Raw genomic sequence first — 20,899 nt, 5'->3', positions numbered from 1 at the left:
CAGCTGAATCAAGATGAGTAAGGAACCACCCAATAAACACATTAAAAAAAAAACCAAAAACTAAAAGGTATTGTCATCAGAATGAAGGAGAAGAATCACAAGAGTGTGTTGACAGAGAAACCAAGGCAGTAGTAGCAGTTCAAGAAAAAGAGTGTCTGATAAAGTTAGCTACCACGTAACAGTTCAAGTAAAAAAAGATTTGGCGATTGACAAGGCACATTGTAGATTGTGCTTCTGGTTTAGCATAGGTCAGGCTGCTGACAATTGGATAAGATGCCAGCTTTCTCTCCAACACTGGCCTCTCATAAATCACACATAGCCTTCTGCCTGGGCTGTCAGCACTGTGGTCCACATTGTGACCATTGCCTGCCATGGTACTAGGAGCACCATTCTCTGCCTGGCAATCTAGGTACCACTTAGAGGTGTCCCCTCATTCAGGATAGAATAGAGACCAAATTTTGGTCCAGCCTCTGCAGCAAATCCAGGTGTATTACTCTTGTAAGGACCTTCACTTCTTTGTACTTAGATAAGGGCCCCTCCAGCTCTGGTGTTCTAGAGTTTTTTAAATAATAGGGTCATGGGTAAAAACTCCTCTCAAATAATGCATAGTTGTAAAGAAGGTAGTTTTGTGGATTTACCTTTAGACAGCTTCACAGCCTGCATTACTTCTAGGACTAACAACAGCTTAGTCCTGTGTCCTCATCAGCTGAACAATAGCTATAAAGTTCTCCATGATCTCAACAGTGTGTGCTTTTGAAGTAGTGACTGTGGCTGCCCTTGTTGCCATATCTGGACAGCTTAATTATGTGGCTCAAATCCTCCCCCCAGTTAGAGATGAAGCAGAAGTCTCTGGTGAGCCTGGGGAATGAGGCAGAAGAGAAACGTGGGTCAGAAGCTGCTGAGGTGAACCCTGAGAGCCTGGGTAAGTGTGCTGACTCCTGTTATTATTGGTCCTTCTATTTCCATTTCATAGAAAAGCAGTGACCTGTCTTTTAGATTAGTTTAGTTGAAGCTGTGTTAACCTAGGGAAAGTAACACAGGCTCTAAATGTAGTTTCCAAGGATGTAAAAACTTTCATTTTTACCTCTTTCTAATTACTTCTCTCAGGAGGCATCAGGTGCTTTTGCAACTACATCTTGTTATGTTTTGAATTAAAAGTGTGCTGACATTGGCCCTGGTCGGTTTGGCTCAGCAGTTAAGAGTGTCGGCCTGCGGTCCAGAGAGTCCCAGGTTCGGTTCCACTAAGGGCATGTACCTTGGCTGCAGTTTGTCCCTGGCCCCGGTTGGGGTCGTGTGGGTGGCGACCAGTCGGTGTGTCTCTCTCACATCGATGTGTCTCTCTTTCTCTTCCCCCCTCTCTCCCTCCTGCTCTATCTGAAGATAAATACAAGAATGTCCTCGGGTGAGGATAAAGAAAAACATATCCTTGGGTGAGGACATTGAGTAGTCAGTGAAATTAAGGAATTACTGTTAATTTTTTAAATGATATCATGGTTATTATTTAAAACTTATTTTTTAGAGATATATACTGAAGTTTTTACAGTTGAAATAATGTGATGCCTGGAATCTGCATTGTAGTGGGGAGTGGGTGAAACCAGACTGGCCTTGGGTTGATAACTATTGAAGCTGGGTGAGGAAATACACAGAGGGGTCTTTATTCTATTCCTTCTATATATATGTTTGAAACTGTCCACAATAAAACATTTTAAAGTGTGCTGATAGTGCTGGGAAGATTTTGGTTTATATAATAAGTTAAACTTGATTGTATTGTGTTAGTAGGTATATATATCACTGTATTGGTATAATCATTTCTTGTCTTAAATTTTAGAATTTAAATAAATAATTTTCTTTCTAAAACTAGGCAATAGGTTTAATTTAGACTTTTTGCCATTATCTTTCTTGGTTTTTTTTGCATTTAGCCAAAGAATGTATTCAGAAGAGCCTTCTATTACTAAAATTTTTGCCCATGGGTATAAGTTCAAAAGAAAGCTGTGAAAAGTTGGTACCTACAGATGAAACTGATCACCTGCGCCCCCTTGACAAGCGCCAGAGGACAAGTTCTGTGGTGGAGGAGCATTTCCAAGCCTCGGCATCTCCCACTGAAGCAGCTCCTGCTGTGGGGGACAGGGGTCCTAGCTTGGATGTCCAGCCACAGCTGCCGCCCAGCAGTGGCCCTCCTGCCACAGAAGTGCCCTCTGCCACAGCCGAAGAACCCTCATCACCTTCCACTCCCACTCGGCGGCCCCCCTTCACCCGAGGGCGACTCCGGCTGCTCTCCTTTCGATCAATGGAGGAGGCCAGACCAGTGCCCACAGTCAAAGAAAAATACCCTGTGCTGAAGGATGTCATGGACTTCATTAAAGATCAGTCACTCTCCCATGAGAGGTGAGTCGGGCATGACCTTTTTAGCACTTTCTTTTTTAGTCCATAGGTACCCAGCCTACTCAAAGGCTTAAAGCTCGTGTTAAAAATGAGCAGGTAAGCCCTGGCCGGTTTGGCTCAGCGGTTAGAGCGTCGGCCTGCGGTCGAGAGATACCCGGGTTCGGTTCCCGCTAAGGGCACGTACCTCGGTTGCAGTTTGTCCCCGGCCCTGGTTGGTCGTGCGGGTGGCAGCCACTCGATGTGATCCTTTCACGTCGATGTTTCTTTCTCTCTCTCTGTTCCTCTCTCTCCCTCCCACTCTACCTGAACAAAAATGTCCTCGGGTGAGGATAAAAAAAAAAAAAAAAATGAGCAGGTAATATTTAAAGAATAGATCAAGATTTGTTTTAGAATGTTCAAGAAAAATTGGTGATTGTTTTCTTCTTTTCTATGTAAATTATATCTCAATAATGTACTATTAGGATAAAAATGAAACATTTCTTTTGGTAGCTGCCACTTACAAATTTGTCTTATTTTAACCTTGGGAGAAATTTAGAATTTGATATTTTCTGTCATAATTATTTGTCAGCGGGCCTACATCTCTGGAAGTATGTCATGTTTTAATTTTGTACCCTAAGAATTAAGGCATTGTCTCTGTGGGGAAGTAAAGATACCGAGGTTCCTTTTTAATTACTCAATTTTTTTCATATGGGTTGTTGGACTTCTCAGCAGTTGGTATGAATTAATTTGTAATGCTGCTAAGGACTAAAAGTAGCAAACAGACATTGACATCCTGCCTAAGTGATATTTCTGATACCTCACAATAGTATTTCCATTGTATTATAATATGGCATCAGAACTTGGGTGGGGGTATGTTTTCTTTCTGCCCCAGCTCAAGAGTTTTCTGGGTGTTCCTGACTTGAGTTCTGTCTCCAGTGTTGTAAAGGTTCTTTCCTTGAGAAAAGCCCAAGCCCAGAGCATCCTCGAAGTCCTGAGGATAATCCAGTACTGTGCAGAATCCCTTGGACAGCCGCATTGCTTCCATCCGCCTTATATTCTTTTCCTGTTGGAGCTTCTGACCTGCCAGAAAGAGTTCACCAAGTAAGTACAAATCCAGGTCTGCAAGGAAAACAAGCAGGGGTTGTTTTAAAAAAAAATCCTTATTTTCTCTAATCAATAATTTTATCATTTCTACACAAGAAACAAATTTATGGTTTTGTTCAATTTATTCTCTCATCCTAAGGGAAAATGGGTTCTGTTCTAACCTTTTAGTAAGTAAATACCAGGAACATGCTTATCTCTCCTGATGAGTTATCAGCTTTATTTTAGCAGACAGTGAGGATTATATTCCATTTACCTATACTCCTAGAAGCTGTGAGATAAATGTTATGCTCATTTGCAATAAAGATATTAATGTAAGCACCTCACAAGGTTGTTCCAGTATGCAGTCAGTAAATACTTCCTGAGTGTTTAGTATGCCAGGTGCTCTTCTGTGTGTTGTATAAACATACAGCAATGGGCAAGGCAAACAGGGTCCTTGTTCTACTAGGGAAAGAAACTCCTAGGATTTTGGCTTGAGCAGCTGAGTAGATGGTGATGTATTTTACTGAAAGGAAGAGCATGAAAGAAACATTGGGGTGAAACGCAGAAGTTTCATTTTGGACATGTTAAGTTTGAACTGCTTTTTTCACGTCTGAGTAAAGATACCAAGAAAATAGGGATAAGAGCCTAAGTTTTGGAAAGAAGCCAGGAGTTAGGAATAGAATTTGGATACAATCAGCATATAGATGGTATTTACAGCCGTGAGATAGGTGAGACCTCATAGAAAGAGTGCAGAGATAGACAAGAAGGGGACTCAGGACTAAGCCTTAGGGGCGCTTCTTTATTTAGAAGTCAGGCAGAGGAAGAGTAAGTCAGCTAAGGAGATCAAGAAGGAGTGTCCATTGAAAATAAAAACCAGGGATGGTGGTGTCATAGAAGCCAAGAGAAGAATGGATCTCAAAAGATAGGAATGGTTGGTTGTGTCAAATGCTGATGTGAGAGGTTGCATGAGAGAAGAGAGATAAAATGCAGAGAAAGACTATAGGCATTATTTCAAGAAATTTGGCCTTAAAGGGGAGCAGAAAAATCGGACAGTAATTGGAGAGGATGTGGGATCAACTGAGGGTTTTCAAGAGATACTAGTATATATGTATGCTGGTGGGAATGAGGCAGTAATGAGGAAAATTTGATGCAGGAAGAGGGGGATCAATGCAGTAGCAGTTGTGTAAGTAGAGAAGTCGCTCTTTGATGGAGCCAGGGAGACTATCTGTGGAAGCAGAAAGAAACAGTGTGGATAGAGGTCCAAGTTGGCTGGTAGCTTTGGTGGCACAAAGATGGGGGAATTCCTGTGTGGTCATTTCTATTTTAAAAATAAATAAAATATGAAGATGGTCATCAGCTAAAAATGGTTTAGGAGGAGGTAGTGGCAGTTTCAGGAGAAGTAGGAATGTTTGAAGTAGTAATGACAGTTGAGAAAATTCAAGGGCAGAGGGACTGTGGCATCATTTCCATGGATGTTGAAGTCTCCAAGGTGACAAGGATCAAAGGAGTAAAGACAGTGAGCTTGGTGCTACAGATGTCAAAGAAGGGAGGCAGAAGGGTGGACATGACTTTGTGGAGAGGATTAAATGAGGTAATTTGTAAAATCATAAAGAAATAAAAAATTAAGGAGGTAATTTGTGAAAAATAACACAGTATCTGACATTCAGGTAGTGGTGGGGTCGTTTTTATATTAGCAAAGGAAGATTAATTGTATTTCCATACTTCTGTGGGTAGCCCTCTCGACCCAGAGAGATAGACTCACTTGCTGATTTATTTATTTTCTGAAGTTACTGTGTTTGTATTAATTAAGTTTCTGTGCCACTTCATTTGGTTTGCTTCTTCTTGGCTCTTTTTCATGTAAGGAATAATGATTATTAAGTAAATGATGTTCTGACAATTAAGTGACCAATAATTTCTCCTGTTTCTAGTTATTTTGGACACTTGGAAGGCTGTGGTGCAGATCTACACAAAGAAATCCGAGACACTTATTATCGATTTGTTCTCTTTTTGGTCAAAGCAATTAAAGGATTTAGTAGCATAAATGACAGGTACTGGATAACTTTATCATTTCTAGAGAAAAAAATTATTTCTGTTTTTTTTAATTTTAAAATCAATGTTGAAAATATAGAAAAGTACTAAGAGTAACATGAAAATAACCCCATCTACAGCTAATTGCTTACGTTAACTTATTAGTATATTTTCTCCCAGCTTTTTTTCCTATATGGAGTATACAGTTTTTTAAAGGGGATGGGTCTTGGTTTATCTAAGAATTTGTAACTTTTTTTTTTCAGTTTTTAATGTATTTTGTAGTTTTAAAACAAAAAATAAAGCCACTCCCCATTGTTCTCCATAGTAAGTGGCTTAGACATAAACCTAAATCAAATGGTTCTTCTCTACATCTAAGTTGCATAATCTGAGTTGGAGCTGGTCTTGCTCTTACTATGTTCCCCCTCCCCCCAATTTTTATTAAACTCTTGCTGTTTTGAGAGGTGATTTTTACTACTCAGTCCTTTATCATCAAATGTTCCCTATGGTAGTCCTGGCAAGGTGAAAACTTTACTCTGCTTTCAGAACTCTTGTTTAAGCTGCTCTTTAAAGAAGGTTTGTATGGAGTATGAGAAACTTGAAAGATTATAAGGAACCCAGACCAGCAATCTGGAGTTCCCTTATGCTTTCCACTTCCAATCAGACCCGCTCTCTGACTTGCATATCTCTGTTGGCAATGCATAGCTTTGATAACTTTTACCTCGACTGCTTCTTTAGGTCCTTGCTGCCTGCCTTATCTTGTGTTCAGACAGCCCTGCTTCATCTTTTGGATATGGGCTGGGAACCCAGTGACCTCACCTTCTTCGTTGACATTCAGTTACCAGATCTCCTCATGAAAATGTCACAAGAAAATATAAGTATCCATGACAGTGTGATCAGGTAAGAACCTAGTCCCCACTCTAGTTCCTATAGCAGAGTATGAAATACAGGCATGGTAGCATAGGAATTCAGAGCGTGGACTCTGGAGCTAGGCTCTCTGTGTAATGTCCTGGCTTTGTTACATACTAGTTGGATGGCCTTGGGCAAGTTATTTACTCTCTCTGTGCCTCAGTTTCCTAATTTTTACAGCTGGAGATAATAACAGAACCAACCTCACAGGATTGTTGTGAAGAATAAATGAGTTCTATTCCCCAGTGTTTGGACCAGTGCCTGGTACATGGTAGTGTCTATAAGTTAGTTGGTGGTGGTTGTGTTGTACACTCAGAGGATGAGGATCCTCTGCATTTTTGGAGACTAGTATAGCTTGTGAAACTAGAGTATCCTTTTCTATACTTTTTTGTTACATGTATTTGTGGTGTTAGCCACTACAACCTCTTGTATATTATAAGGACTTAAAAGTATGAGAAAAAAATAGTATGCAAAGGTTTTTCTTTCTTTCCACTTTTAATGTCTTTCCACACTGCTCAAGTTACCCATCAACACTCACACGGTTAGAAAAGAAATGAGAATGGGAGAAGAAAAGCAAGAGGAGAGAATTAGGAGGAAATACATGAATGAGGTAACACCAGAAAGATGAATGAGGTAACACCAGAAAGGTTTTCTCTCAGAGGAGCTATTCTGGGCCCTGGCCGGTTTGGCTCAGCGGTTAGAGTGTCGGCCTGCGGTCCGGAGAGACCCGGGTTCAGTTCCCGCTAAGGGCATGTACCTCGGTTGCAGTTTGTCCCCGGCCCTGGTCGGTCGTGCGGGTGGCAGCCACTTGATGTGTTCCTTTCACATCGATGTTTCTCTCTCTCTCTCTGTTCCTCTCTCTCCCTCCCACTCTACCTGAACAAAAAAAATGGGAAAATGTCCTCGGGTGAGGATAAAAAAAAAAAAGAAGAGCTATCCTGGGAAAAGGAGATAGAATTAAAGGTGTGTCTTTGTTTACCAAACCTTAGCCATCTTTGTGCTGTCAGAGGGCATTCTTGGCTGAGAGAGGGGACACAGCATAGGAGGCATCAGCACACAGGCTCTCCACCTGTCAGTCTGCTCATTGTTCCAGGCTTCGTCTGTACCTCTGTGCTGAGTCCTTGGGGTGGGACCACACCTGACCTCCCCATCCTTGATAGCACCTAGCCCAGAGCTCAGTGTGAGCAGCCCTAAAGCCCATCTGTTGGAACACAAGAATGAACAAATGTGCATTTGTTGACTGGTCATTTATTTTCTATTTGCTGTTGAGCAAATCATTTTGTATTTAAAATTCTGGTTGCTAAAACAAACCGTAAACTGAAATAATGGAGATTTATAATTTTGCACCTAAGGAGCCCATGGATTATCTATGTGAAACTCTATTTGAAATGTGGAAACTGAGGACCAGGGCTGAGTGCTGTGTCAAGGTCTTGCAGCAGCTAGTGGGAGAGTGGAAGCCCCAGGGTCTCCTGATTTCCTTGTTATGCTGATACCGCTAGGGTATGCTGAACATGACCAAATCAGACTCTGTAAGAAAATCACTTCATTTGGCTCCAGTGCCTGGCACATAGTAGGTTCATCACAAATGGTTGTCAAGTAGAATTATGCCATGTAGGTACAACCTTTCAAGTTCTAGTCTCTCAGCCATTGTAGTCTGCCCTGGAAAGGGCATCTCCCTTTTTATTGGTGTATATTTATCAAACATTTGGAAAATCCTGGGGTTTTAAAAAGCAGACTGACCTCTTCCCATCAGAAATTTTTAAATAACCCCCTATTTTAGACCCATGGGACCAGAGAGTCTGCTAACCAACACTTTCCTGGATTGTTGGGAGAGGCATGCTTTTCTCTCTTTATGTCCTTCTTTCAGCCAGTGGAGTGAAGAAGATGAGCTTGCTGATGCCAAGCAGAATTCAGAATGGATGGATGAGTGTCAGGATGGCATGTTTGAGGCCTGGTATGAAAAAATAGCCCAGGAAGATCCAGAGAAGCAGAGGAAAGTAAGACATTTCAACTAGAGTAATCTAAAATGATTTGCTAAGAGTTTGGAGAGGAAAGTCTGCTTGGGGGAGTGCCAGCAGGCTGTCTCCTGAGAGGGCTCAGGTGGCAGGCAGTACCTTAGTGAGTACACTGTCACCGAGGGTCTTTAACCTGAGGGATCACTGACTTGACCACACTCAGAGAGTGACTCCCTCCCATACAACCAGACTCGCAGAAAATGGGTTCATTGTATTTTTTAATGTAAATTAATAAATTGGCACCACCTATAAAGTATAATATTAGGTGCCAATTTGCCTGGCTGGTGTGGCTCAGTGGTTTGAGCATTGTCCCATGGACTGAGAAGTCCTGGTTTGATTCCCTATCAGTTCACATGCCCAGGTTTCAGGCTCGATCACCAGTAGGGGGTGTGCAGGAGGCAGCCGATTGATGTGTCTCTCTTACATGGATGTTTCTATCTCTCTCTCTCAAAAAACACATGCACACATATATATATATTAGTTGGTGCCAATGTATTAATTTACAGTGAGAAATAGAATTGCTAAAGGCCTTGGCCTCTCCTGTAGGAAATCAACATGGGAAGCCACGTTTCAATCAGAAGGTTGCCTAGGGAGCATGGAAGCAGCCATACATGGAATCAGAATTACATGACTCAGATATGTAAAGACTCTAGGCTCAGATAGCCTGCCATGTCCATCTCTCCACATTGGGTGTTTATCTGTCACAATCACAGTATGCCCGGCATCTGCTGCCTCAGATTCATTAATTTTCTTAGTGTTGCGTGCCTACTATGTGCCAGTTACTTTGCTCATATAGCACTTCTGTGATGCTTGGATGGAGCACACCAACTTGGCCTTCGTGATTTTTCTGTCATGTTTGTTAATATATTACTGGGAGCCGTTCTGTAGTTCCAGAGTGACTTGGCATATTTGCTCTGGTGTACTATTGTGTGGTGTTGAGTGATTAATTTACAAGCTATAAAGATAAACTGTACTGTAGCCTCCAGGTACTTTCCAGTAAAACAATTTGTTCATTAAACAGTGCCCTTACTATCTCCCCAGAAAGTTATTCTTTTTAAGTGCCAGTAAACAATGCTTTTTTTTGCAATGTTTCCTGTAACTGTGAACATGATCCTTGTCCAACCAAGTACGCAAGCCAGAAGTCTGGATGTTGTTCTTCCCTTTTACTGATCCCCCACATCCAGTTGGTCCCCAAGGATTTTACTTCTGCCTCCTTAATACCTCTCAAATCTCACCTTTTGCAGTCTCACTTACTGCTAAGTCTAGCCCTTATCACCTGTCATGGGATTGCTTTAACAGTGTCTGTTATGGTTAGTTTCTCTGACTCTAGTTTTGCCCTTTTCAATCCAGTCTTCACTTAATAACCATGTTCAGATCTGATCACATTAATCTTCTATTTTAAAATGCTCCGTGACTCCTTAGACTAGCATTGGAGGCGCTTTGTGGATTAACCTTTCTAACTTTATCTGATTATCCGCCCCTTCTGCTATATTCTGCATACTGAATGATTGCCATTTTCATGAGTCTAGCTTCCTTTTGCTCCTGTAGAGCATGTTACTGCTTTTATCTGGCATGTCCTCCACCCTTAACCCCACCCAACTAATACCTATTTGGCCTTCAGGTCACTACTGAGGAATTATCTCCTTTGAAAAACCTAACACTCGCCCTGGCCGGTTTGGCTCAGCGGTTAGAGCGTCGGCCTGCGGTCCGGAGAGACCCGGGTTCGGTTCCCGCTAAGGGCACGTACCTCGGTTGCAGTTTGTCCCCGGCCCTGGTTGGTTGTGCGGGTGGCAACCACTCGATGTGTCCCTTCACATCGATGTTTCTCTCTCTCTCTCTTCCTCTCTCTCCCTCCCGCTCTGTCTGAACAAAAAATGCAAAAATGTCCTCGGGTGAGGATAAAAAAAAAAGAAGAAAGAAAAAAGAAAAACCTAACACTCATTGATGTCCCTCTTCTGTGTTCTCTAAGCCTCCTGAATATGCCTATCAAAGCCCTTATACTGTATGGTGTAATCTGTTTGCTTGAGGGAATTCCCCATTAGACACTAGAAGCTCCTTCATTTCCTAATCCTAGCACCTAACACAATGCCTGGTATATCTTAAGTACCTATTAAACTATTAAAAGATGGATTGATTAATGAATAGTGGCCTTCTCAGAAAGTCTGTTGGGTAATTGTGTTTATTTGACCTTACAGATGCATATGTTTATTGCTCGCTACTGTGACCTGTTAAACGTGGACATCTCTTGTGATGGATGTGATGAGATTGCCCCCTGGCATCGCTACAGGTGCCTGCAGTGCAGTGACATGGATCTCTGTAAAACCTGCTTCCTAGGTAAATTTCATTGGGTATGAGCATGCCATACCCAAAAGTAATAATCGTTTTCATTTTCTGTGATCTTGTCAATTTTTAGATTCTCATCGTAATAAATAGAAATACTACCCAGTGGTATTCTGACTTGTTAGCAAGTATGAGCCTTATCTCCCCAGCTGAATCATAAGTTCTAAAGTTCTGTTACCTGACATGCTTTCATCTTCCATCATGCTGGATGAAGGCACTTAATAAATACTCACGACCCATGAATATACTTTCAGTTGAGTTTCCAGGAATTTACCTTTCCCTGTGAATTATGCAGTGTTTAAAAATAATTAAATACACATACACAAAAGCCAAACTTCAAAAATTCTTGAAACTCTTGACTTGTAGATATTGAGGTAAAACAGACCAACAATAGTGAGCATTTAAGTGTTCTTTGTGCAAATGGCCCGGTTGTAAGAGATACAGTCCCTACCCTGGAAGGAGAGTGAACACTTCTATTCTAGTACAAGCATGTGCATGCTGAGTTGCAATGAGCAGTACAGATTATTCTGGAAAAGTTCAGAAGTAGTAGTAGTCACTTCTGCAGGGAAGGCTTGTTGGAGGAAGGTGGATGTGAATTGATATTTGAAGAAAGTTAGAACTGGGTGATGTGAAGGAAATATTGGAGAGTACATCACCATCCACAGCAGAGCAAGTCCAGGGCCAGAGGAGTGAGCATCTATAGTATGTTTAGGTAAACATACTCAAGTGTCCAGCTGAAGGATGGATCGAGACAGGTGGGGCCCAGATTGTGAGACTCTGAGATACTAGCTAAGGACTTTGAATTAGTCTGCAGAAGGTTTTTCAAGCAGGATGTTAACATGATCAGAGCTATGCTGGAGGAAGGTGGTTCTGTCTATAAGAGTTTCCCTTAGGAAGTCAGTCACAGTGGTGACAAGGGGATTAGTGTCTGGACTAGGATTGTGGCGGTGGGAACAGAAGTGGGTCAGATGTAAGGAGCAGTAAGTAGAGTCTATGACAGTGTTTGGAGACTCACTGCACTTAGAGTAGGAAGGAGACCACAGCAGTCTCTTTTGTGATTAATATTTTTTCTTACTCATTGGGTCAGAAGTTATGAAGTCTGTTATCATCTCTGATTCTGGAATGAAAACATAAGAGCAAAAACCTGATCACTCCTCAGTGCTTATTACCAGGAATACACAATAGATGCTTAATATTTATCAGAGGAGCAGTCATGAAAGATAGCTCACAAATGGGCACATGGACTTGTTTCTGCAGACAGTGATCATAATGGAAATTGATCATTGATTTGATCAGTCTCTGTGTTGCACTGGAAAGGGGGGTCAATCTGTGGTACCATTGATAAGTTCTATGCCAAGAATATTGTTCATACATGTGCTCAGAGCTGCTGGATAGAATAGCCTGGTCTCCAGAAGATGCCTGTGGTGGCTCCTGATGTCCTGAGCAATGAATTGGGAACAGTGCTGCTTCTGGGGTTGGTTTAGGTTTGGAAGTAGCCCTTCTAAGAGCCCTTTGCCCAATCCACCACACACTGATATTTTTTCCCCCAGGTGGGGTGAAGCCTGAGGGCCACGGAGATGACCATGAAATGGTTAACATGGAGTTTACCTGTGACCACTGCCAGGGTTTGATCATAGGCCGGAGGATGAATTGCAATGTGTGTGATGACTTTGACCTTTGCTATGGATGCTATGCAGCAAAGAAATATTCCTATGGGTATGTCTCAGATGACCTCTAACCCTGTAACTTTGTTTTCATGTATTCCTTTGTTATTTTTTTATAATAAACCTTTCATTATAAAAAATTTCAAACATACAAGTGAGGAAATCAGTGCAGTGAGTCCCCATACTACCCATTACCCAGATTTAGCAATTAGGAAGATTTTGCTATGTGTGCTTAGCTTATTTCTTCCCCCCCCTTTTTTTTTTTCTTTGTTAAAGTATTTTCAAGCAAATTACAGACCTTAAGTCATTTGTTTTTACGTATTTCATACCCATCTCTAAAAATTATGGGCATTTTCTCACATTACCAAAATGCTATAGCCACACCCTACAAAATTTCTCAATAGAAATTCTTGCATCTTCTGGTTTTCATAGACAGTTTTCTGGGAGTTGTGAAATCCTGAAATAATATGTAAAATGTTTGTGCTTGTTCATTTTTCTGGATGAGGACCCCTACTTATCTTTAAATTTTTGGTGACCATAGCCTTAGAGGTAATGAATGCTCAGTGTGGCCATGCATGCGCTCCCCTGAGGCCTGGTTCTCCATTTTGGAGCCTCACAAAGGTGTATAGGCCTTAAAAATGTCTTGCCTTTGCAGCCATTTGCCTACTCACAGTATCACAGCCCACCCAATGGTGACCATCCGGATCAGCGACCGACAGAGGCTCATCCAGCCCTACATCCACAACTATGCCTGGCTACTCTTTGCTGCTCTGGCTCTCTATAGTGCTCACCTGGCCAGCTCAGAGGAAGTAGATGGAGAGAAGCTGGACCCCCAGGCTTGCAGCAGTGCCAACACCCTGCGGAGCCAGTGCATGCAGCTTGTCGGGGACTGCCTCATGAAGGCTCACCAGGGCAAAGGTGATTGTTCCTTGTGCACAGAAGCCAAATCAAACCAACCCTCAGCTCCTTGTGAAGGAAAATCCCAGCAGAAGTGAAACACTATGCTCTGTTTAGAGGCTACAAAGTCCAGTTTTCCACAAGCAGTGCTCACCCGGGTGTGGCACTTTATTTTAAATTCCCAAATGCATTTGAGAAAAATGTTGGCATTAAAGTAGCATTTAGTTTGTTTAAAATATGTACATGAAGATATAAAATAATTATAATTAAAACTTTTGATGTCTGTGGGTGACGTATTTGGTATTTGAATCTATCAGATTTAACTTTGCCAAAGGAATTCAGCCTGATTTTTCAACCTGGAGTGCAAATCTACTCCCACACAACTGTATTCTAGATGAGAGCTATTTATAACTAAAACAGTTTGACTAATAAAATACCTAGATGATTTAGACTTCACTGAGTTGTGCTAAGGAGAAAATAATATGAATGTTAACCTTCTGAGACATTTAAATTTCTTGCAGAATAATGGACTCCCGTTCTAGTAAACACTGGGGAAATCAGACCTGTAATAAGTAGCAGGTGGGCAGTCTCAGTGCTTCAGACCCATTTTGCTGTCTGTCAATAGGAATTTAGAAATCTAGTTGTGTGGGGCTACTATGAAATATTACTGTTTATGCATAATTTTCTAAATAGACAATCCTATTGTATCTTTTGTCTTCTGTTATTAATAAAATACAGGTACCCCTCACTATCCAGACTTCTGATCTCTGAAATCAGGAGCTGAATAGATGTGGATAGCCAGGGAGGTTTGTATTCGAGCACTTCTTGGTTTGGTTTGTAGAGACAATTCAGTCATTTATTTCCATAAAGTAGCAAAGTGATTTATGGCATTTGTAGGAAATCACCCTTTTAATAAAACTTTTGACCATTCTCTCATTTGTTTCCCATGCAGGTCTTAAAGCTTTAGCTCTCCTTGGTGTATTGCCAGATGGTAACTCTGCTCCTGGAGGAAATCAGGCTTCACCAGTCACTGTGCCCACCCAAACAGCAGAGGAGCAGCTGAAGAAGCAAGTTCCTCAGGTTGCTGAGGAGCCATCAGATTCAGGCCCTTTTGTACACTGCAATGTAAGTAATGATTTTTTTTAAAATTTTTTTTCTTTCTTTATTGATTTTTATTTTTATTTTTGTTTTTTTAAATCTTTATTGTTGGATGTAAAATGTATTACAGATGTTCCACATTTTTCCCCCATTGACCCCCTCCTCCCCACTCCCGCCCCCCTCTCACCTTTTCCCACACTATTGTCTGTGTCCATTGGTTATGCATATAAGTTCTTTGGTTTATTTCTTCCCAGCCCCCCCCCCCCCAACCCCTTTCCCTTTGAGGTTTATCAGTCTAGCAATGAATTTGTACTTCTTAATCTATTCACCTTTTTCACCCATTCTCCCAACCCCCCTCCCAGCTGGCAACCAACAAAATGTTCTCTGTATCTATGAGAATGTTTCTGTTCTACCTGTTCATTTTGTTTGTAGATTCCATTGTTGATAGATATGTATTCATTGCCATTTTGTTTGTTCATATATTTTATCTTTTTCTTCAAAAAGACCCTTCATCATTTCATATAATAACGGTTTGGTGGTGACGAACTCCTTTAACTTTTTCTTGTCTGGGAAAGTTTTTATATGGCCATCGATTCTAAATGACAGCTTTGCAGGATAGAGTAATCTTGGTTGTAGGCTCTTGTTTTCATCACTCTGAATATTTCTTGCCACTCCCTTCTGGCCTGCAAAGTTTCTTTTGAGAAATCAGCTGACAGCCTAATGGGAACTCCCTTGTAGGTAACTAGCTGCCTTTCTCTTGCTGCTTTTAAGATTCTCTCTTTGTCTTGAACCTTTTGCATGTTGATGATGATGTGTCTTGGTGTGGACCTCTTGGGGTTCATCTTGTTTGGGACTCTCTGTGCTTCCTGGACTTGTATGTCTGTTTCCTTCACCAAGTTAGGAAAGTTTTCTGCCATTATTGTTTCAAACAGGTTTTCAATTTCTTGTTCTCGCTCTTCTCCTTCTGGCACCCCCAAGATGCGAATGTTGGCACGCTTGAAGTTGTCCCAGAGGCTCCTTACACTCTCCTCATTTTTTTGGATTCTTTTTTCTTTTTGCTGTTCTGATTGGGCATTTTCTGCTTCCTTATATTCCAAATCGATGGTTTGCTCCTTGGATTTACATACTCTATTATTGAAGCTGTGTAAATTATTCTTTATTTCAGTTAATGCCTCCTTCAATTCTAACTGTGTATCCATGATTTCTGACTGGTCCTTTTTTATGCTCTTGAGGCCCTCCCTAAGTTTACTGAGGTTCTCACTAAGTTCATTGAGCATCCTTATAAGCAGTATTTTGAACGCAGTATCTGTTAGGTTGCTTATCTCCATTTCGCTTAGCTCTTTTATTGGGGGTTTGTTCTGTTCCTTCATTTGGGACCTGTTTCTTTGTCTCCTCATTTTGGCTGCCTCCCTGTGTTAGTTTCAGTGTATTACTTAATGAGAGGTATGGGGCTCGCTGAGACCAGATGCTGCTCGTTTGAAAGAATTTAGGGAAAACCTGAAGCAGGATCCAAGACAGGCTAATCCTATGGTTAAGCAAGTGGCAACAGCTTGGGTGGGCCTGAAAGTTGGGTGGGGTGGGGCGGGGCCTCAGGGAATCACCAGGGCGGGGCTACCAGTGTGAGCCAGGTTGCTGGAGTCCCAGATATGGCGACTGTCTGCCGCCCCAGGGAAGGGCTCACCAAAGGAACAAAGGCCTCTGACAGCATGTCTGTCCCAGAGAAAGCCTCTTCTCCAGCCCTCGCTCCAGTGCCAAACAGCTCAGTTCTTCCCTGTATGTCTCTGGTGCCCCTCAAGCTGCCTCCCCTCCAAGCTTAGTGGGAGAGAGTCCGATAAGTCTGTGCGCGGGTCCTTTAGGGAGCTGCCTGGGGCTCCAGCCGCTTCAGCTTCCCTGAGCCTCAGTTCCCGCTGGTTTTTCCAGCCAGAAGTTATGGGGACTTCTCTTCCTGGCACTGGAACCCTGAGCGGGGCACCTGGTGTGTGACGGGGACCCTCAGTCCTCAGGGAGGACCTTCCCAGCCGAGGTATCCTCCTGATTTTTATCCGCCACACTTGGGTATGAGACCAGCCTGTCGTGCCGCCGCCCCTCGCGCCTCCGCCCCTCCTACCAGTCTGGATGTGGCTACTGCTTTAATTCCATAGTTGTAGGACTTCCATTCAGCTTGATTTCAGGCAGTTTTGAATGATGTTTGTTCTGTAGTTTAGTCTTAACTTTGATGTGGTTGTGGGAGGACGCGATACTGCGTTTATCTACTTCGCCATCTTGACCAGAAGTCCTCTTTCTTTATTGATTTTTAGAGAGAGAGGAAGGGAGAGGGGGAGAGAGATGGAAACATTGATGAGTGAGAACATTGATTGGCCACCTGCTGCATATCTCCTACTGGGGATTGGGCCCACAACCTGGGCATGTGCCCTGACTGGGAATTGAACTGGTGACCTCTTGGTGCATGGGTCGACACTCAACCAACCACTGAACCACATCAGCCGGGTAGTAATGATTCTTTACTATGCTGAATTACAGGTCAAACTCAGAGAGAGCCATTTATACAAGGGGCAGAACAGAGAGGTTAAGGGTACGGTCTTGGCCCAGATTTATCTGGGTTCTGATCTCTGCTCTGTCAAACCTTGGGCACATTAACACAGTCTCTTCACTTCAGGTTTTTTTTTAATCCTTACTTGTGGATATTTTTTCATTGCTCTTTAGATAGAGTGGAAGGGAGAGAGAGAGAGAGAGAGAGAGAAACATCAAGGTGAAAGACACATTGATTGGTTGCCTCCCACATGACCCCCACCAGGGCAAGGCATCAAACCTGCAACCCAGGTATGTGCCCTTGACTGGCAATCAAACCCACGAGCCTTCATTCTGCAGGCCGATGCTCTAACCTCTGTGCCAAACTGGCCAGGGCCACTTCAGTTTTCTTATCTGTAAAACAGGGTGATAATAATATCTATTCGATATGATTGTGAGGACTTATATACATTAAAACTGTGTTTAAGTAGTTCCATATCAATGCTAACTACTACTCTTACCTGCCTGTGAAGCTATTTTTATATTCAGTCAACAAATAGGTGACACTAGTGCTTACTGTTTACCAACTAGACACTGTTTCCATATACTTGTATAAGTAGAAGAAAAGCCTTCCTGGATCCAGGTGTCACCTGTGATCATGACATTAAAGATTGTTTAGTGAGAGAGCATAGCCTATAGCTACTGTGATACTGCCTCCAAAGCTGGCTTTGACACTGTGAACGCTCCTGACTTTGTCTCTGGAAGTGCCAATGCTTCTGTTGTCTGTCCCTCATATTAACTAGTTCAGTATCCCCCACTTGGTGTCTATAGCTCACTCAGAACCCACTATCATTTAGAGGAAGACAAAAGCAAAGAAGGCTGGCAAAGACTTGGAAGTTCTGTTAGCTTCATTCAGCCAGAGAGCCAGCGCAAGACAGGTGACATAATTTTCCAGCCTGTCTCTCAGGTGTCAACCTTTTTTATCACAAAACCCTCTCTCTAGGCAGCATTTTAACTACCCACAGATTATGGTGGGACAGAGAGGATATAGAACATGATCAACAGAGATAGGATAAATCAGCAGTCTTCACCTTTGATCCTGGAAATGATTGTACCTTCTTGTGAGCTCCCAGCATCATATATGCTACCCATGAGCATTGTGTTCCCCATTTATCTACCTATTCATTGTTTTTGTCAGAGTGGACTTGGTGAATTTTTTTATTCAATGAATTAAAGTCTGTTACTTTTCATTATTTATTTTGATGCTGAAATTATCCCATTTTTGGCCAGCGGAATCTTCTTCCAGCTGGTTTTTGTGTCCTTTTGATGTCTCCATTATTCTTTGATTTTAATTTTTGATACAAAAAGATGTTTCAGGCTTATCTTAGACCTTCCCTACCTAGAGACTGGATCAGCGTTTTTTTAAGGAGTTCTCAGGGCATTATATTTTTCCTGAGGTGTCCCCACCATAGGGTCTCCTACCCATCAGCATCTGGGTTCACCCAGGGTATCCACCCTCTGATGCAGTCTCTTAAAAGCTGCAGTTTCCAGCACTTTCCCCACAACAGAATCTGAATGTCCCCACTACTATGGCCCCTAAGGACCATATCCCATTTGGGTCCTGAGTACAAATCACTTGTTTAAACTCTCATGTGTTTCTAGCCAATTCTAGGCCCTATTAAGGGTATCTTCCCTCCTTTCCTCCCTTCAGTGACTAGAAATACTTTTTGTTTTAAACAACCAAGAAACCAACCTCTGAATGGGATCAGCCAGAAGATTTTATCTACAAGGGCCTCAGTCCAGTAATGAGACCCCCTTGGGTGCCACTTGTCTGTAACTTCAGTAGTCCTGTGATAACAGGAAAGAAGGTCAAGAATGAAATGATTAGCCAGAACTTTGGAATTATATTGTTTTCACAAAGGGCCACATGGTACAGAGAGTATGGTGTTGGATATTCTTTCAGAGGGGACATTTTTTTTTAATCCTTACCTAAGGGGATATTTTTTTACTTATCTTCAGACCAAGTGGGAGGGAGGGGGAGAGAGAGAAACATTGATGTGAGAGAGGCACATCAACTGGTTGCCTCCTGCACAACTCCGACCAGGGCTGGTGACAAACCACAACTGAGGTACGTGCCCTTGACCAGAATTGAACCCACAACTCTTTAGTCTATGGGCTGATGCTCTAACCGCTGAGCCAAACTGGCCAGGGCTCAGAGGAGACATTTTTAACAAGGCAAGTGGGTCTCCAAGTCTCAGTCCCCTCCTCAGGCAATCTTATAATCATTTTTTTCTTAGGAGAGGATTGAGGGTAGAGTTGATGTTGAGATTATAGTATTCAGAGAGGGGATGATAAGCAGCTGCCACTGGGAGATGTCAAGATCTTCTCTTAAGGGTTTGGTGTTGTGTAAAACTCCACCTTTAGATTCGAAGCATCCTGATCTTCCCAGACCTCTTGGAGCTGATGTGCCTTCACCACAGACAGAAGGCTTCGTTTGTGACCTACTTTCCATGTATAAACCTGTGTGACAAAAGAGAAAAGCACCCCGAGGGGCCAAGGATGCAGGTGGTTTTGGGATTATGCTGAGTGACTCCTGAAGAAATTCAGGCTGAGGGCTATTACCCTACCAAGCTGGGCATCTCACTGCCAGACTCCTGAGTCCAGAAAACCCTCACAGCTCCTCTGAGGGCCCCTTAAATAAGTCCTCTTGTCAAAATGGAATTCTCAAAAGTAAGTCAATTCAGTGTGCTAGAAGGAATGCACATTTTTGTTTTTTCCTTTTTTCCAAGAGAAGAACTTTCCATACTTGGCTTCTGAAAGGTGAATAGAATTAATTAGAGGTTTTAATAGAGCCACTGCTTAAGTGACTGCAGGCTTCAACTATGAGGCATTGGGAAGATGTATGTTGGGATGTGATCTAGTGATTACTGTCTTAGAGTATAGATTTATCATTAGAAATAAAGGACATTTTCTTATGGAATTCAGAAGTATTTTAGTCTCTGAAGACTGGGCAATGATTTTAAAAATTGTATTATGTTAATGACTAAACTTTCATGATAAGAAACCTTAACTCTTTTATGCTCACCATTTTGATTTTAGGGAATGAGTGGTGTTCATAAGGAAGTCATACCTTTGGATTGCAAGCAGAGAAATAAGGCAGATGAAAGTGGGTCATTAATGAAGGATCCTTCATGCAAGACTCAAATTTCAGACTTGCCTGCAGATGCTACCACACCTACTGAACTTTCAGGTAAAGACTATTTGACTGGCACAGGAGGGGTTGTATACCAGTCCTTCCAGCACATTCCAGGTCTTGAGGGGACCACCAGGGTGGAAATCTTTGTCCTGGACTTGGTGCCCCTGAATGACTGGTCCTGCCACCGCAACCAGGAGCACCTGCCCCCGCAACCTAGAGCATTTGATCTAGTCACTGCTACCTGGCATGCATGGATGCCCCCAGATGACCAGACCTTGCTCTGCGTCCTGGCACACATGGCCTTGCTGCCACAACCCAGCATCCCCCAGAAGACTGGACCCACCACTGCGACCTGGCACAACCCAATGCCCCTGGAACTCTGGACCGGCTGCTGCCACTTGACACAAGCTGATGCTTTCGGATGAACAAACCTGCTGACAAAACCCAGCATGCCTAACTTGGCACCCCGGAAAATCAGACCCACTAAAATGAGAAGACAAAGAAACAGCCTCCAAATGAAAGAAAAAGAGGAATCACCAGAAAAGGAACTAAATGAAATGGAGACAAGCAATTTATCAGATATAAAGTTCAAAGTAATGGTTATAAGGATGCTCAAACAACTTAGTGAGAACTACAGCAACTTAATGAGAACCATAGCGAACTTAGTGGGAACTTCATAAGCGTGAAAAAAGATGTAGAAACCATGCATAAGAATCAATCAGAAATGAAGAATGACATAGCTGAAATAAAGTATAACTCTGAAAAGAATCAACAGTAGATTAGAAGAAGCTGAGGACTAAATC

At 42.3% G+C, this 20,899-nt stretch overlaps 1 protein-coding gene across 3 annotated transcripts in view; it reads left to right on the top strand.

Annotated features, from left to right (window-relative positions):
* Positions 1–20,899, top strand: part of ZZEF1 (zinc finger ZZ-type and EF-hand domain containing 1) — a 118,673-nt gene that overhangs the window by 63,344 nt on the left and 34,430 nt on the right. For all 3 annotated transcript variants that reach the window (XM_036269907.1, XM_036269906.1, XM_036269908.1), the window contains exons 28-38: positions 829–922; positions 1,920–2,385; positions 3,298–3,462; positions 5,373–5,492; positions 6,208–6,369; positions 8,246–8,375; positions 10,589–10,727; positions 12,284–12,449; positions 13,053–13,315; positions 14,247–14,419; positions 20,000–20,150. In XM_036269907.1, the coding sequence (XP_036125800.1) occupies positions 829–922; positions 1,920–2,385; positions 3,298–3,462; positions 5,373–5,492; positions 6,208–6,369; positions 8,246–8,375; positions 10,589–10,727; positions 12,284–12,449; positions 13,053–13,315; positions 14,247–14,419; positions 20,000–20,150 (2,029 nt within the window). The remainder of the gene's footprint in view (positions 1–828; positions 923–1,919; positions 2,386–3,297; positions 3,463–5,372; positions 5,493–6,207; positions 6,370–8,245; positions 8,376–10,588; positions 10,728–12,283; positions 12,450–13,052; positions 13,316–14,246; positions 14,420–19,999; positions 20,151–20,899) is intronic.

The sequence above is a fragment of the Molossus molossus genome, unplaced genomic scaffold, assembly GCF_014108415.1.
Source record: "Molossus molossus isolate mMolMol1 unplaced genomic scaffold, mMolMol1.p scaffold_m16_p_19, whole genome shotgun sequence".
In the NCBI taxonomy this organism is placed as follows: domain Eukaryota; kingdom Metazoa; phylum Chordata; class Mammalia; order Chiroptera; family Molossidae; genus Molossus; species Molossus molossus.
Note: the sequence above shows the minus strand (reverse complement) of the source record. Positions and strands in the feature narration are given on the sequence as shown.